At 42.0% G+C, this 18,139-nt stretch overlaps 1 protein-coding gene across 1 annotated transcript in view; it reads left to right on the top strand.

Moving 5' to 3' along the window:
- Positions 1-18,139, top strand: part of LOC134341036 (cystathionine beta-synthase-like) — a 76,210-nt gene that overhangs the window by 46,809 nt on the left and 11,262 nt on the right. The window contains exons 10-13 of the mRNA XM_063038771.1: positions 697-781; positions 4,564-4,669; positions 8,224-8,292; positions 10,439-10,573. Of these exons, the coding sequence (XP_062894841.1) occupies positions 697-781; positions 4,564-4,669; positions 8,224-8,292; positions 10,439-10,573 (395 nt within the window). The remainder of the gene's footprint in view (positions 1-696; positions 782-4,563; positions 4,670-8,223; positions 8,293-10,438; positions 10,574-18,139) is intronic.

The following is an 18,139-nucleotide window of genomic DNA, read 5'->3' as shown; positions in this document are numbered from 1 at the left end:
CAGAACACTGATTATTTCAATAACCTTTTAATGGTCCCAGCACTGATTTTCTCATGAATGGGCGATGTGATGTTTGGTTGGGTCAAGCTGAACTGTGGTTTAATTTAAGCAATATTTTAAGATGAATTGATTTGAAAGTAAATTTAAAGTTGTTTTTGTTTAATATAAGTTGGGGATGCAGTATTCTACACAGCTTGAATTTTTTCATTTTGCATAGCATTACTGATTCAAGTCTCAAACAGTTGACACCATTGACAGAGACTGTCAGTACAGTGAATCTGCTTCTTCCAACAAACAATCACAGGCTCAGAAAAAATTAGCAGTCATCTAGAACTTGTTGCAAAGTATCTTCTGCTTTATAATAAATTCAGAATATGGCCGTGATACTCACTCTGAAGTGCATTCATATTTTAACAAAATAACTGTGTTTTATTGGAACATGGGGATTTGGGGAACACTATTTGTAGGAACACTATTTGGGGAACACTATGGACACTATTTGTAGCAATTAGCAGCCCAAGCAGATTATAGACTTTAAAGATAAAACCAATTATAGTTTATATTTGTTTTTAATTAAATAATCACTTTCTCGTGTAGACTGAACATTTTAAGAAATTATTAATTTGATGTTTAGCTTAAATGTTCAAAGCATAACTACACAACACAATTGTATCAACATTATTCTTTCTCAATCAGGTAATTGACAAATGGATTAAGACTAATGATAAGGAATCTTTTGCAATGGCACGGAAGTTAATCAGAATGGAAGGATTACTTTGTGGTAAATGATGTTTGAAATAATATTTAAAGCTTTTTCTTGTTTTTTTTTTCCTCTATGATACTTTCCATAAAGTGCCTCTCCAGAATAATAATGCTAAAATATAAAATGGTGGGATTTACTACTCCGTGGCCTGAACAATGGGTGTATCATTCTGAATAGGAATGTTTTTTTTGCCAGTTATAAGGAAAACTGGAAGGGTGAATGAACAATCTCTCACACCATTTTAGACCCCTACGTGGTTCTTTGACAGTTAGTGGTGATATTAATATTATTAATTGTAAAAATGGGTGCCATTGAAAATAATAATAGGAGAACTAATAGTGGGAAATAAGAAAAGTAGGTGAAGCATTAAACAAATGCAGAAGACACAATAGATGTGGATAAGGGGGAGAAAAGAAGGATTCAGAGACTGAGAGAAGATTAAAAAGAACTTGACATGTGTTGAAGAAATTAAGTGGATTAAAATTGGAAAAATTTATGGGCTATTGCTGATAGATTGTTTCTCAGCATTCGAAAAGAGAAGGCTTCAGAGGCAACAGATACTGCAACTGCGCAAAATTCTTAGGCATATATATAGGTGGGGTGACTGAGACTTTTGGCAGGAGCAAAGGAAGTTGGGAATTACGAGGGTGGAGTGTGGGACAGGTGGCAGAGAAGGAGTGCCAGGAGTGAGGGACAGGGTTGGCACGGGTGTAGACACACTTAGCCCTGAGACAGCAAGGAGCGTCATTTGATCCCAAACAATTGGTTTATTGGTTTAGACAGAATGTTTCTCTGGTGATTCCTGCTTCCTCTCCTCTCCCTTCCCCTTTTCCCAGTCATGAATTCCCTCTTCCTAACCCCTTCCCGCTTGCAGTCCACAACAGAGACCCATATCAGAATTGAGTTTATCATCACTCATGTATGTCATGAAATGTGTTTTTTTTGTGGCAGCAGTACAGTACAATACATAAAATTACCACAGTATTCTGCAAAAGTCTTAGGCACCCCAGCTATATAGATGTGCCTAAGACTTTCGCCCAGTACTGTATATTAATGAACATCTTCCAAAGTGTTGGGATCAGCATCTTGGTATTTAGCAACTGTATGCATTACTTAAGGAGGGAAGAAGTGAAAAATATGGTGTATTAGGAACAAGCTGGGCTGACATTCGTTTTGGGCAAGGTATTTAATTCATTGTTAAAATTGCTAAGATTTAGAAAGTCATAAATAAAAATTGAAAGTGTTTGAAACATGGCACAGATCAGGCTGTGATAAGAGGAACAGATAATATTTTATGTGAAAAACGCTTGGAAAGTTATACTGCAATTTGATGAATCATTTGAGAATTAGGATTTGTCTCAGTTCCCATGTATAATGAACCTGTTTTGGAGTTAGTGCAGCTGAGGTTTCCTTGATCATATCCAGGGTGGTGGGGTTGATAAATGAAGTGAGTGTATTAGTCTAATCTATTATCAATGGATTTTAGAAAAATAAAACATTATCTTTTGGAGACAAATAGGTCCTGATAGGGATTGGCAGGTAGATTCCAAAAGTCTGTTTCATCCAGTTGGGCTGTTAGAACCAGGAACTTTCAGGAGTTTGGTCTGAGATGAGGAGAAATTTCTTTGTATATGGTTATAAATCTTAAGAATTCTCTACCTCAGAGTGCTGTGAATGCTCAGTCTTGAGTATATCCAAGTCTAAACTCAAGTGAGTTTTGGATTAAGGGGACATGAGGATTGGGGAATTAATTGGGAATGTGGTGGAGTCACAGAATCCTGATGAATGGTGGAGCTGGCTTGAGACACTAGATGGGCTACTCATACTCGTGCCTTTCCCAAAGTTTGGTTACCACGACTGATTTCAGTACTCCAGTTGTCTTGTTGTGCATCTGTAAGTGAAGATCATGCCGTTTTCTTCAAACATATTTGTGTGTTTATATTATGATCCTATCAAATGTCAGAGTCATGTTGCTTGCCTGTTACTTAACAGTTCACTGACATTTCATTTACAACAATATCTCTGAGGATCCATATCAAAGTCATTAATGTGTTGTCTTGCAAATAAGCCACTGCTTTGCATGTACATTTGAGGCTAAAGGCAGTCTAATGGGATCAGGAGTCTATTGAGATATAGGATTGAGCAAAAATCTTAGGCACATATATACAGTATAGTTAGGGTACCTAAGGCCTTTGCTCAGTAATATAGTAATTTTATGTATTGCATTGTACAGCTGACACAAAAAAGCTAATGTCTTGATATATGTGAGTGATGATAAACCTGGTTCTGATATAGGTCTCTATTGTGGACTGAGAGTGGGAAGAGGGCAGGGAGAAGGAAATCATGGTTAGGAAAAAGGGAAGGGAGTGGGAAACACCAGGGAGACATTCTGATTTGATTAATAAACTAGTTGTTTGGAAACAAAAGACCTTGCCTGATGTCATCACCCACCCACCCTTGGCACTCATTTCTGCCAACTGTCCCACACCCTCACCATCTCCAACATCCTTTGCTCCCACCTGATTTACAAACTTGCTCTCCGCTCCATGTTGATAAATGCAGTACCTTGCAAAAGTCTTAGGTACCTCGCCATATGTCTGTGCCTAAGTCTTTTGCACAGCACTGCGTGTGGCACCAATCATTGTAATGCAGGATTTCTACGTATGGCTACACAAATAAAGAACAATAGCATTTTCTTATGTCCTTTTTGCGTCCAGAAATTGCCTCAAATGTTGGGCAGCCTCCTGAGTCCATCCCCAGTCTACTGTTAGACGATGGACTCTGCACTCCAACTTTTCCTTGAAAAAATGAAATGAGAATCACATAAATGCAATAAAAGTCATGATACAGCACAGCTAGGGTTGAAAATTGTCCCGTATTAGCTAGGGCATCCCATATATTGGGCTAAATTGGTTTGTCCCGTGTTTCTCCCGCTAAGGTAGGGCGTTCCTATGAAACCTTTCGTGCCGAAATGACATAAAGCGAAGAAGAAATTACCATTAATTTATATGGGAAAAATTTTTGAGCATTCCCAGACCCAAAAAATAACCTACCAAATCATACTAAATAACACATAAAACCTAAAATAACACTAACATATAGTAAAAGCAGGAATGATTTGATAAATACACAGCTTATATACAGTAGAAATAATGTGCGTAGTGTAGTTTCACTCAGACAGAATCGGGAAGATTAAGCCAAAACCAATTTGTAAAAAAAAAAGTGGTACATACGCGCATGCGCACACAGGTGCCCGCGCAAGGCTTCATGGTCATGGTAATCTCTCTTGGGGTAAATACAAGTGTTCCGTATTTGACTGCTACTTTTGTCCCTTATTTGGGAGTGAGAAAGTTGGCAACCCTAAGCACAGCGCAGTGCTGAAATGAATTGAATCGCATGTCAGTATTTTGCATTGGTGATAATTGGAGTCCATGTACGATTAACATTAGACCATGCGTAATAGTGTGGCGCGTGGCCAAGTAGTTAGAGCGTTGGGCTCATGACCTGAAGGTCGTGGATTCAAGTCTCGACCAAGGCAGCGTGTTGTGTCTTTGAGCAAGGCACTTAACCACACACTGCTCCAGTCCACCCAGCTGAAAATGGGTGCCGACAAAATGTTGGGGGTTAACCTCGCGATAGACTGGCGTCCTGTCTGGGGTGGGGGGGTGCGGAGTCTCGTACTTTCAGTCGCTTCACGCCACAGAAACTGGCATAAGCACCGGCCTGATGGGCCACAAGGCTCGGGACAGTCTTTAACTTTAAAATGTGTAACTTTAAGCTTCATCTTTCTTGCTGTGTAGGTGGGAGTTCCGGCAGTGCGATGTGTGCTGCTGTTTCAGTGGCAAAAGAACTGAATGAAGGGCAGCGCTGTGTTGTGATACTCCCAGACACCATCCGGAATTACATGCAAGTTAAAATTATTACTCATTAAAATTATTTGCTCCCCAGAACAATCTGTATGACAATTGTAATGCAAATACCCTTTGAAGGCCCTGGGTGTTTAATGATGCACCATAGAGTGCCACTAATTCCAGCCTTGTTGTGGGATTTTGGAGGTATTTAATGGGCTAAGCCTTTCTGGAAAATGTCAGCAGTTCCGGGGCATTGTATTTGAAATACTAAGAAGTTCAGAATGAAGAGGCTTTCTGCATTCTGAACTTGCATTTACACTGGGAAATCAGTTAACCAAATCTAGTGAATTATTGGCTATTCTTTGTCTGTTATATGGATCCTAATGGTGGAAAACATACATGCTTGATTCCTCGGCCAATTAGATCAGGGGTCTGTCTGCTGAACCTGGCACAAGTCTGCAAGCCCCTTCATTTGGATGGAGAGGAAATTCTTTGAAGGAAAAAAAGACAATTATAAATAACTTTTCCTAACTTGTCACAGTTATCTTTGATGATTTCAAATGGTTTCATTTCTGTTGAGAAAATGGTTAACTTTCGCTAATTCTTTTGAGTTATTATCTTTGATCTTACTTGGTGTAAGTCACAGCAGAGTTCATTTCAAGGTGAACTGCACCTACGCACAAAATTGTCCCAGGTATTTCTGGGGTCAGTTCACATTAGCACAGTCGAAGTCTCCCTGGCATCGTGCTTCTTTAATGTTTGCTTAACTCACCTGATTAGTGGCAGCCTTGCAGAACACATAAATAGTTCACTCTCAAGGATTTCATGCTGCACAACCTTGCCAATCCAAGTCAGCAGCAGATAGGCAAGGACACCCAGAAGCTGAGGGCCATGAGCAGGAGGAGCAGCAGGAGAGACACTCTTAGGGAGATAACTCTGGCAACCTGTAACTGGTGCTGTGTTTAGTTGTGGGGCTATTAATACTCTGTGTTAATGATGTGGATGAAGGGACAAGTATACTGCAGCCGCTTTTGCTGATGAGAATTAAATTGATTGTTTGAAAATTGTGCAGAAACCACAAAGAACCTGCAGAGGAATATGGCTTGGTGAAATGAGAAGAAGAAGAAAGAAGAATGCCCTTAACTCCCGGTGGAGTCATTGGGTCGCTGTCATGACAAGCTTTTTGCACCGATCTTTTTTTGGTGATTGCTCATCATGTGGCATTTCTGTAGCATTCTCCAGTTTTTTTACGAGGTCGAGTTGCTAGCTCGACTCACATACCAGCATGGAAGGAAAGCATGCAAGAGAGCCGGCTGGATTTGAACTCTGGACCATTCACTCTGGAGTCCACCGCTGCTGCCACTACGCCACCAGCCGGCCAGGTGAAATGAGAGGGCAAGTGAAATGTAGGGAAATGTGAAGCTATTCAAGCTGACAAGGCTGACTGTCCTACACAGGTCCCAATGTATGTATTCGTTGTTCAGCATCCTCCATCTTACCTCTCAGCTGAGCAAAGGAGACCGGCATTGGAATATAAGGGACTTCCAGCCAGTGTGGGGGGAAGGGGTTACAGAAGCAAATTCTCCAATGCAGAACTAGTGACCCTCTAATGCTTCCATCCTTAACACTTATGTATTATACTGGATCTGCTGCCTAATGCGGCAGAGCCGTTCCATAGCTAACCAAACAACAGCCTGACATGGCCATGTTATTATGTTGTCATTCATTACATACAATATGCTGGATTGCCCCTTCAAAATCCCTGGGTATATTTTGTTCCTCCCTGCAGAAGGGCTAACCCACTGAAGGCATAGTACCATGCAGGCAAGGTGTCTAGCCCTGGGAATCCTCAACAGTGACTTTAAAACTCTCATGGAATCAGGAGGTAGTTTTTTCCACACAGAGTGCAAAGTGTGTGAAACACATTACCAGGGGTGATGAGAAAGGCAGATACTGTACATGAGGAATATTTAAGAGACTCTAAGATAGGCGGATGGATGAAAGAAAAATGCTAGACGATGTGGGAGGGAAAGGTTAGATTGATCTTGGAGTAGGTTAAAAAGTCAACTGAAGGGCCTGTATTGTGCTGTAGTGTTCTATGTTCTACGTTAAACATAGCTGCCAGATTTGATTTGTGATGGAAGCAATGACATAGAACAACAGATAGAGCTATACAATGTCAGTACCGACAGATCCTACCACATTCAGTCATGAATCTTTGTGGACAAATACACAGGTTCCTCTAGAGCAGGGTTCCCAACCACCTTATGCCATGGACCCCTACCATTAACCAAAGGCAACTCGATTCACTGCATATGATATTAATATGTGGCAGAGAGCACTGTACACAGCAAAAGCTATGGGACCGGATAATGTCCCAGCTGTTGTACCAAAGACCTGTTCTCCAGAATGATACCTGCATCTGGCCAACCTATTCCAGTGCATTTAAAACACTTGCAACTACCAAATAACGTGAAAATTGCCCAGGTATTTCTTGTTCATAAAAAGCAGAGCAAATCCACTCTGGCTGGATATTACTACCTGCTCTTCTTTCAACCATCAGTAAAGTGATGGAAGGTATCACTAACACAGCATCTACCAATAACTTGCTCACCAATGTCCAGTTTCGATTTTGCTTGGGCCACGCTAGCTTGGGTCCTAAACATCTCTCATGCTGAAGATGCCCATTGCCAGTCACATTCTTATTGCCACTCTTCAGAGTATTTCAAATATTGATTAGTCTTGCTTCTTGCAAGTATAGACTGCCTCACTTGCTGATGAGCTGAGAATGGAACTGAAATTGTTCAAACTTGAGCAAACACCCTCACTTCTGACCTTATGATGTCATTGGCTGATGTCACTGAGATACTCCTGCAGTGAAGTCATGAATCTGTGATCTTTAATCTCCAACGACTACAACCACTTTCCTTTGTGCAAGAGACTATTGTCACCATTGGAGTATTTTCCTTTTGATGTTTCAACAACTACCCTGATGTCACATCATATCAAATGGTGCCTTGATGTCAAGTGTTGTCACTTTCATCTGACCTCTGAAAAATGTTGAAAGATCAACATTTTAATCAAATTTTGACAGTTTTGAATGCACTCAATGTTACGAACATTCAGAAACATTCAGTGTACTCACATTTGACAGTCAGCATAGTCTTGGGACAGACCTTAGCCAACTGCTTCCTTCCATCCATTTACTATATTCAAGTTCTCTCATGTGATCACATCATGCTGGTTGACACTACTTGGGCACCTAGTGCCTCGTCATTTTGGAGCAAAGCAATATTTACCAGTAAGTCAGCACTGGAAGCCACCAACTCTTGCTTCATACTTTGCTGCAGGTTAGTGGATAGAGGGGTTAGCAATCCAGTCATGCCTCCATGCCAGCCTCAAACACTGGTGCAAGTGTTGAAAGATGGAAAAGTTATAGCGAATGATTGACTAAAATATTACCATTAAATTTTAGACTAATTGAAGTTTCAGGAAGATTTTCAATAACAGTTTGTTGTGTGAACCAGTATAAACATCCAGGACTGAATACTTCTAAAATATTGAACTTCATGTTTGCTTTTGCTTCATGTTTAATCTACTGTCATATAGGTCAAAATTTCTTAGTGATGGTTGGATGGAACAGAAAGGGTTTCTGCATGTGGAGAATGACCAAAAAAGGTATGACATCAACGTTTGCTGAGATCTTAGTAATTTTGGGCTAAGAAGCAGATTACTGTGTCTTGGATGTTTCTTCTTGTACATGAAGTGCTGAACTACAGGGTATAATCTCAGAATAAGGATTTATCCCTATATAACAGAGAGGAGAAGGAGTTTATTCTATCAAATAGTTCTGCAACTTTGGAGTTATCCATCCAAGAGTGTGGAGGTGCAATCCTTGACATTCAAGGCCTAGTAAGACAGACTTTTGATCTAAAGGAGGGTTGAGGATAATAGGGAAGTCAGAGGAAAGGCCATAAGACATAGGAGTGGAATTAGGCCATTCGGCCCATCAAGTTTTCTCTGCCATTCCATTATAGAAACATAGAAACATAGAAAATAGGTGCAGGAGTAGGCCATTCGGCCCTTCGAGCCTGCACCGCCATTTATTATGATCATGGCTGATCATCCAACTCAGAACCCAGCCTTCCCTCCATACCCCCTGACCCCTGTAGCCACAAGGGCCATATCTAACTTCCTTTTAAACATAGCTAATGAACTGGCCTCAACAGTTTGCTGTGGCAGAGAATTCCACAGATTCACCACTCTCTGTGTGAAGAAGTTTTTCCTAACCTCGGTCCTAAAAGGCTTCCCCTCTATCCTCAAACTGTGACCCCTCGTTCTAGACCTCCCCAACATCGGGAACAATCTTCCTGCATCTAGCCTGTCCAATCCCTTTAGGATCTTATACGTTTCAATCAGATCCCCCCTCAATCTTCTAAATTCCAACGAGTACAAGCCCAGTTCATCCAGTCTTTCTTCATATGAAAGACCTGCCATCCCAGGAATCAATCTGGTGAACCTTCTTTGTACTCCCTCTATGGCAAAGATGTCTTTCCTCAGATTAGGGGACCAAAACTGCACACAATACTCCAGGTGTGGTCTCACCAAGGCCTTGTACAACTGCAGTAGTACCTCCCTGCTCCTGTACTCGAATCCTCTCGCTATAAATGCCAGCATACCGTTCGCCTTTTTCACCGCCTGCTGTACCTGCATGCCCACTTTCAATGACTGGTGTATAATGACACCCAGGTCTCGTTGCACCTCCCCTTTTCCTAATCGGCCACCATTCAGATAATAATCTGTTTTCCTATTTTTGCCACCAAAGTGGATAACTTCACATTTATCCACATTAAATTGCATCTGCCATGAGTTTGCCCACTCACCCAACCTATCCAAGTCACCCTGCATCCTCTTAGCATCCTCCTCACTGCTAACACTGCCACCCAGCTTCGTGTCATCCGCAAACTTGGAGATGCTGCATTTAATTCCCTCATCCAAGTCATTAATATATATTGTAAACAACTGGGGTCCTAGCACTGAGCCTTGCGGTACCCCACTAGTCACCGCCTGCCATTCTGAAAAGGTCCCGTTTATTCCCACTCTTTGCTTCCTGTCTGCTAACCAATTCTCCACCCACACCAATACCTTACCCCCAATACCGTGTGCTTTAAGTCTTTCTTATTATCCCCCTCAATCCCATTCTCCTGCCTAGTCCTTATAACCTTTGACAGCCTAACTAATCAGGATCCTACAACCTCTGTTTTAAGCATACCCAGTGACATGACCTCTACAGCCATCCGTGATAACGAATTCCACTGATTGGCTAAAGAAATTCCTCCTCATCTCTGTTCTGAAGGGATGACCTTGCATTCGGAGGCTGTGCCCTCTCGCCCTGGACTCCCCCACTATAGGAATCATCCACTCTATCTAGGGCTTCCAATATTTGATAGGTTTCATTAAAACCCCCACTTGTTCATCTACACTCATGACGAATTGGTGGAGCAGACTCGATGGGTGAAATTACCGATGCTACACCTATATTTTATGGTCTTATGGATGGTATTTGTTGTATTTACCTGGGTTTCCAAATGTATACTGCACTGGTGCGACAATCAGAATTCCACGACTAGTAGTAGAGGGTAAACAATGGAAATGGAGGGTCATTTTTTGATGATTAGAAAAGCACTGAAATTTCTTACTTATAGCCACAATGAAAATTTTTTAACAAACACCAGCAAATCATAGGAATATTGCATTTAGGGATGCATGAAGTGCTCATGTCATCTTTGAACAAATGATTTGCAGTTTCTTTCATCTTTTGTAGTTGGTGGGATACACCGATAAATCAGATGAAGCTGCCCACAGTACAGACAGTCACTTCTACCATCTCCTGTCAAGATGTCATACAGATTCTTAGAGTAAACAGCTTGGCCAATGCTGTGGTTGTTGACTTCAGTGGGTATGTATGAATTGTTTCAAATTCGTTCTCCCCGTGATTTATTTCCTTCAGATGCTCTGGTTTTCTCTCTCATCCCAAAGACGTATGGATGAGGAGGCTAATTGATCACGTGGGTGTAATTGGAATGGAAAGGCTTGTTACTGTGCTGTATCTCTAAATAAAATAAAATGTAAAATAAAAATTAATGTGATGAAAGCAGCATTAGATGTGGTCAAGTAAAGAATAATTAACTTCATCACACTCAGCACATTCAACAACACCTTAGAAGAACAAAAACATAATAAAGAACACAGAGTGAGCTTATTAGCCCGTTCCATTGGTTCTGCCATTCCATAAGATTGTTGTTCCTTTTTGTGCCCTATGGCGCACTGGGCGGCATTTTTGCCATTTCCTTAGCATTTGCTGGCTCGATGCTCAACCCAACGCAGATGGAAAGCGTGCAAGGGGCCTGCCGGATTCGAACCCAGGACCATTTGCCTTGAAGTCCGGTGCTGATGCACCACTGGCCGGCTAGTCCATAAGATGATGCTGGTTTAATTTGGGCTAGGCACTTAACTGCTCCTTTCTCATAGTCCTTGACTCCCTCGCAGCGCAATTTTCTGCCAGTCCCCACCTTGGACTGGATTAGAGATCTTCACGATTCTCTAAGAGAAAAGAATTCCTCTTCTTCTCCATCTGAAATGAGAAAACCCTTCTTCTGAAGCTGTGCCCACTAGTTCTAGATAACCCCAACCGCGGAAACTTCTTCTCGGAATGCACGTTGCCAATCCCTCTCATCCTTCTAAACATCAAAGAGCACATGACCAATCAGCTCGACCTTTCTTGATACATCAATCTCTTAACCCTAGGAGTGAGCCTGATGAATCTTCTCTGGAATCATTCCTTATAATTGGAGTTCAGTCACGTACACAATACTTTGGGTGCAGATACACTAGCTCCTACAGACTGTGTTTGAAATCAGTATCCCAAAATGAAGACAAAAGCAATGGCAAATTCTGGAATTTAGAACGAGAAACAGAACACCAGATATGGAAACAGAAGGTGCAAGTCAACCTTTGTGTCAAGACTTTGCATCAGGACTAAAAAGACAGAGGGAAGGTTGCCAGTATATTACAGTACATGGGCTGGAGTTTGGGGTGGTGGAAGAGACAGGACCATGATCAGGAGTGGATAGGTACTGGCAATCAGCAATCTTCCCTCTCAGACCTGATGCAGTCTCTCAAGCTGAAACATTGTCTTACACCTTTTGCCTCCACAGATGCAGCTTGACCTGTTTTAGCTGAATTTTAAGAGCATTCACAAGCTATTAGGTTAACCCCTACATATCCAAAGAGTCTTAAATTCTTCCACAATTCCATGAGACCTTCTTTATTGCTTTTATTCGATCCCTTCCCAAACTTTGCCAACCTTTACTGAGCTGGAATCCAAGGTACTGGACAGTCTCTTGGCAAAACTGCATTTTCTCCACAGGCACCCTGTGCCCTCTTCTCGCCAAAAGTTCAAGGAGTGTTAAAGAATCGGTCAGACATTGTGGCCCTGTAGCAGAAGCTAACAGGATGTTGTCTGCATACTGAATCAGCGTGGAATATTTGGACAGGTGGCATTCGGCCAAATCATTTTTAACTGCTGCAGCATAAACTGCGGGGCTTTTGGTATATCCCTGGGGCAGACGTGTCCACGTAGATTGCTCATTCTTAAAAGTAAAGACAAATAAATACTGGCTTCCTCATGCAAAGGTATGGAGAAAAGTGCTGATCACCGATCGATTATGGTAAAGGTACTCGCTCCCACAGGTATAGAAGTAAGCATAATGTTGGTGTCCAGCACCAGCAGAGTGATAGGGATGACTATCTTATTAATGGCTCTTAGGTCCTGCACAAAACGCCATTCATTTCTCCAGCCCATTTTTGGGATAGGTAATATAGGTAATATACACATGCTTTGAGTCTTCACCAGCACCCCTTGCTGCAATGTGTCAATTATTGGAGTGACACTTTCTTCAGCTTCAGTAGCTATACGATACAGTTTAATACGGGTCAGTGGCACATTCTTTTGAGAGTAACTTTATGCTCGGGAGCTGTTTGGGCCTTTCCCACATGATTGCTATGTTGGGCCCATAGGTTCCCTGGTACCTGCGCTATGGCTCTAGGGGGAAGTAGAGGGTCTTCTAGTGGTGGCTGTTGCTTTTCAAAGGTTGTTTCCCAGCTCTTGGACTTTAACATAATTCTCCCCTCCTTTTCGTTAAAGGATTTTATTTGGGCTTCCTGTCCCAGTACCAGCAGAGTTATAGTATAAACAGCCTTGGTTTCTTTCGCCAATCGTTTTACCATTGTCCCGATATCTTTAGGCTTCGCTGGTGGTTTTATGGCCACTGTCAAATGGCAGGTTTCGTTTCGGCCCCAGCCTTCTCTGTTTCAAGCTGCTTACTCTCCTTTTTCTTTGGAGGTTGGTGTCTTTTAGCCACCTCCTTCCATTGTTTAAAACATCTTAACATGTTATCAGCATCCCAATTTGGGTCGCCGTCCCCTTTTCAGGTGGTGTCCTCCCAGTGCTGGATTAGTCTCAAATTAAAACTTCCCCTATATGGCCAATCCCCATGTGACCACTCACTACTGTATGTTACCGTGTAAGGATTACCTCTGGTCTCTCTGATTACCATACCCGCCGGGGATCCAGGCGGGACTAAGAGGTCTCCTACTTGCTGGTGGTGCCGTCCTATCTTTTTAATCTTTTTGGCAGTCTTTTTCCTACCTGCAGTTGAGTGTTCAAAGCCTTCGTCTTACCTCCGGAACTCCTCGGTTTATTAGCAGGATCAGCACTAGCCAATCGACTGCTGGCTCTTCCCGTTTTTCCTGTTCAGGATTTTAATTTCAGTTACGACAGCACAAAGCTTCTTTATACACACTACGTACACAATGAGTGCTCACTGGTGTGTTTCCTTTGTCATTCCACAGGTCTCTGAGTTCAGTCACGGAATTGATCGGTAGCTATCTTGGTACTCCCATAAGCACCCCCAGCCGTCCCCCTTTCAGCTAGGATGCAGGGCACCAGTCTCCCCCTTTCAGCTAGGAGACCGATTCTCCTTCCCAATTTGGAAGGCACCTTTCTGTCTTGCTTCTCCTTTTCCGCCTAGGGTTCCTTTCCTAGAATCGCGTAAGAGCCGCTGTCTTGCTTCCGCTCAAGCGTACTCCCCACTATCTTGCCTTAGCTCAAGCGAAAGAGCCGCTGTCTTGCTTTTGCTCAAGCGTACCCTATAGCGATCCCATCCTCGTCGCCATTCTGTTGCTGAAAAATCTCAGGAGTAGCAGACAGAACAAATCCGGCCGACTCAGAGAATTGTTTCAGACTAAAGGACTTTATTTATACGTGATATCACGGAGAGCCTCTTTTCCTAAAAGCGGTGTTCAGAAGCTCTGGTTAGCTTTCAGACACGCTTCATTACATAGACACAGCGTATGTAACTAAAAGCACTTAACAATAACATTGCTTGACTCTGAACTTAGGCCTAGAATGTAACAAACAACATGACTTTGAACTTGGCCTAACTTTCAACAAACAACAGCATTACGTAAATGCGGCGCTATAACATTTTTTTTAGACATTATCAAGGACTTTCAGCTAAATTCTGAGAGCAAGGACTTTTGCTGAATTTTAAGAGCATTCACAAGCTATTAGGTTAAACCCTACATATCCAAAGAGTTTTAAATTCTTCCACACCTGTTGAGTTCTTCCATTGTTCTGTTCAATGTTCCATTTGTAATTTTAATTTCTGCTGTAACTGCATGCTAAGTATTTGTGTTTCATGTATCAAGATACAACCTCCATTCCTCCAGATCCTTTGAATTCCGTACTTTTGTAGTTTCACTCTATTTAGATAATAATTTGACTTCTCATTTGCCATTCCAAAATGAATAACTTTACATTTTCAAATCATTCATAATGATTACAAATTATATAGAGCCTAGCATTAACTCCTTTGATGCTGTGTTAGTCACAGACTGCCAATTAAAAATACTACCCAGTTTTCTCCAGTGTTTCTCTGAGTTGGCCACTTCTCTATTCATGCCCTGGCTATTACATCTTCAAGCAGAATGGAGAATGTGGGCTATCAATGCTATAGAATTATTTTAACAAAGTTAGTTATCCTGAGGCACTGTAAAGAGAAGTTAAGAAACAAATTTTATCAATTTACATGGGGAAGTAATGAGGCAAGTGACGAAAGCCTGGTTGAAGAGATTTAAGGAACAAACAGAGAAAAAAGATATGGGGAACTGACAGGAATCAAAAAAGGAATTCCAGAGCTAAAGACATACCAGCCAATAATGGAGTATTTAAACTAAACACAATCCCTCACACAAGCTGCATCCAAGGATACTCATATAAATGGTAACATAGTGGTAAGCGTGACACTATTACAGCTCGGAGTGTCGAAGTTCAGAGTGGAATTCTGATGTCATCTGTAAGGAGTCTGTGCGTCCTCCCCGTGGAATGCATGGGCTTCCTCCAGGTCCTCAAGTTTGCTCCCACAGTCCAAGGACGTACCAGTTAGTAGGCTAATTGGTCATTGTAAATTGTCCTGTGAGTAGGCTAGGATTAAATTGGGGTTGCTGGCGGTGTGGCTCGAAGACCCGGAAGGGCCTATTTCACGCTGTATCTCTAAATAAATGAAATAAAATTTTAAAATGTCCCCAGCCCCTTTTGCCAGGACACTCTTTCTAGTATTGTACCAATCACCTCTCCTCATTCTTTTCACCAAACTTAGCTTTTCACAATTCTCTACATTAAATTTAATCTTCCACATGGCTGCACTTTCCACTCGCCTTTCTTTCCTCTACTTTCATTCTCATTGTTTCACTGTATTTTCTAGGCTTGTGACAATAAGAGTGTTTGGAATTTTATCTTATCTTCCCATAGAACCATAGAACCATAGAAACTACAGCACAGAAACAGGCCCTTTGGCCCTTCTTGGCTGTGCCGAACCATTTTCTGCCTAGTCCCACTGACCTGCACACGGACCATATCCCTCCATACACCTCCCATCCATGTATCCGTCCAATTTATTCTTAAATGTTAAAAAAGAACCCGCATTTACCACCTCGTCTGGCAGCTCATTCCATACTCCCACCACTCTCTGTGTGAAGAAGCCTCCACTAATGTTCCCTTTAAACTTTTCCCCCCTCACCCTTAACCCATGTCCTCTGGTTTTTTTTCTCCCCTTGCCTCAGTGGAAAAAGCCTGCTTGCATTCACTCTATCTATACCCATCATAATTTTATATACCTCTATCAAATCTCCCCTCATTCATCTATGCTCCAGGGAATAAAGTCCTAACCTATTCAACCTTTCTCTGTAACTGAGTTTCTCAAGTCCCGGCAACATCCTTGTAAACCTTCTCTGCACTCTTTCAACCTTATTTATATCCTTCCTGTAATTTGGTGACCAAAACTGAACACAATACTCCAGATTCGGCCTCACCAATGCCTTATACAACCTCATCATAACATTCCAGCTCTTATACTCAATACTTCGATTAATAAAGGCCAATGTACCAAAAGCTCTCTTTACGACCCTATCTACCTGTGACGACACTTTTAGGGAATTTTGTATCTGTATTCCCAGATCCCTCTGTTCCACTGCACTCCTCAGTGCCTTACCATTAACCCTGTATGTTCTACGTTGGTTTGTCCTTCCAACGTGCAATACCTCACACTTGTCTGTATTAAACTCCATCTGCCATTTTTCAGCCCATTTTTCCAGCTGGTCCAAGTCCCTCTGCAGGCTCTGAAAACCTTCCTCACTGTCTACTACACCTCCAATCTTTGTATCATCAGCAAATTTGCTGATCCAATTTACCACATTATCATCCAGATCATTGATATAGATGACAAATAACAATGGACCCAGCACTGATCCCTGTGGCACACCACTAGTCACAGGCCTCCACTCAGAGAAGCAATTTTCTACCACCACTCTCTGGCTTCTTCCATCGAGCTAATGTCCAATCCAATTTACCACCTCTCCATGTATAGCTAGCGACTGAATTTTCCTAACTAACCTCCCATGCGGGACCTTGTCAAAGGCCTTACTGAAGTCCATGTAGACAATATCCACTGCCTTCCCTTCATCCACTTTCCTGGTAACCTCCTCGAAAAACTCCAACAGATTGGTCAAACATGACCTACCACGCACAAAGCCATGTTGACTCTCCCTAATAAGACCCTGTCTATCCAAATGCTTGTAGATTCTGTCTCTTAGTACTCCCTCCAATAACTTACCTACTACTGACGTTAAACTCACCGGCCTATAATTTTCCGGATTACTTTTCGATCCTTTTTTAAACAACGGAACAACATGAGCCACTCTCCAATCCTCCGGCACTTCACCCGTAGACAGCGACATTTTAAATATTTCTGCCAGGGCCCCCGCAATTTCAACACTAGTCTCCTTCAAGGTCCGAGGGAACACTCTGTCAGGTCCCGGGGATTTATCCACTTTAAATTTCCTCAAGACAGCAAGCACCTCCTCCTTTTCAATCTGTACAGTTACCATGGTCTCACTACTTGATTCCCTCAATTCCATAGATTTCGTGCCAGCTTCCTTAGTAAATACAGACGCAAAAAACCTGTTTAAGATCTCCCCCATTTCCTTTGGTTCCCACAAAGCCGACCACTCTGATCTTCAAGAGGACCAATTTTATCCCTTACAATCCTTTTGCTCTTAATATACTTGTAAAAGCTCTTTGGATTATCCTTCACTTTGACTGCCAAGGCAAACTCATGTCTTCTTTTTGCCCTCCTGATTTCTTTCTTAAGTATTTTCTCGCACTTCTTATACTCCTCAAGCACCTGATTTACCCCCTGTTTCCTATACATTTCATACAACTCCCTCTTCTTCTTTATCAGAGTTGCAATATCCCTCGAGAACCAAGGTTCCTTATTCCTATTCAATTTGCCTTTAATCCTGACAGGAACATACAAACTCTGCACTCTCAAAATTTCCCCTTTGAAGGCTTCCCACCTACCAATCACATCTTTGCCAGAGAACAACCTGTCCCAATCCACGCTTTTTAGATCCTTTCTCATTTCTTCAAATTTGGCCTTCTTCCAGTTCAGAACCTCAACCCTAGGACCAGATCTATCCTTGTCCATGATCAAATTGAAACTAATGGCGTTATGATCACTGGAACCAAAGTGCTCCCCTACACAGACTTCCGTCACTTGCCCTAATTCGTTTCCTAACAGGAGATCCAATATTGCATCCCCTCTAGTTGGTCCCTCTATATACTGATTTAGAAAACTTTCCTGAACACATTTTACAAACTCTAAACCATCTAGACCCCTAACAGTATGGGAGTCCCAATCAATGTATGGAAAATTAAAATCCCCTACCACCACAACTTTATGTTTCCTGCAGTTGTCTGCTATCTCTCTGCAGATTTGCTCTTCCAAGTCACGTTGACTATGGGTGGTCTGTAATACAATCCCACTAATGTGGCCGTACCTTTCCTGTTTCTCAGCTCCACCCATAAGGACTCAGTAGACAAGCCCTCTAATCTGCCCTGCCTGAG

This window comes from Mobula hypostoma, chromosome X2 (genome assembly GCF_963921235.1).
Source record: "Mobula hypostoma chromosome X2, sMobHyp1.1, whole genome shotgun sequence".
NCBI lineage: Eukaryota > Metazoa > Chordata > Chondrichthyes > Myliobatiformes > Myliobatidae > Mobula > Mobula hypostoma.
This window is presented reverse-complemented; position numbering and strand designations above follow the sequence as displayed.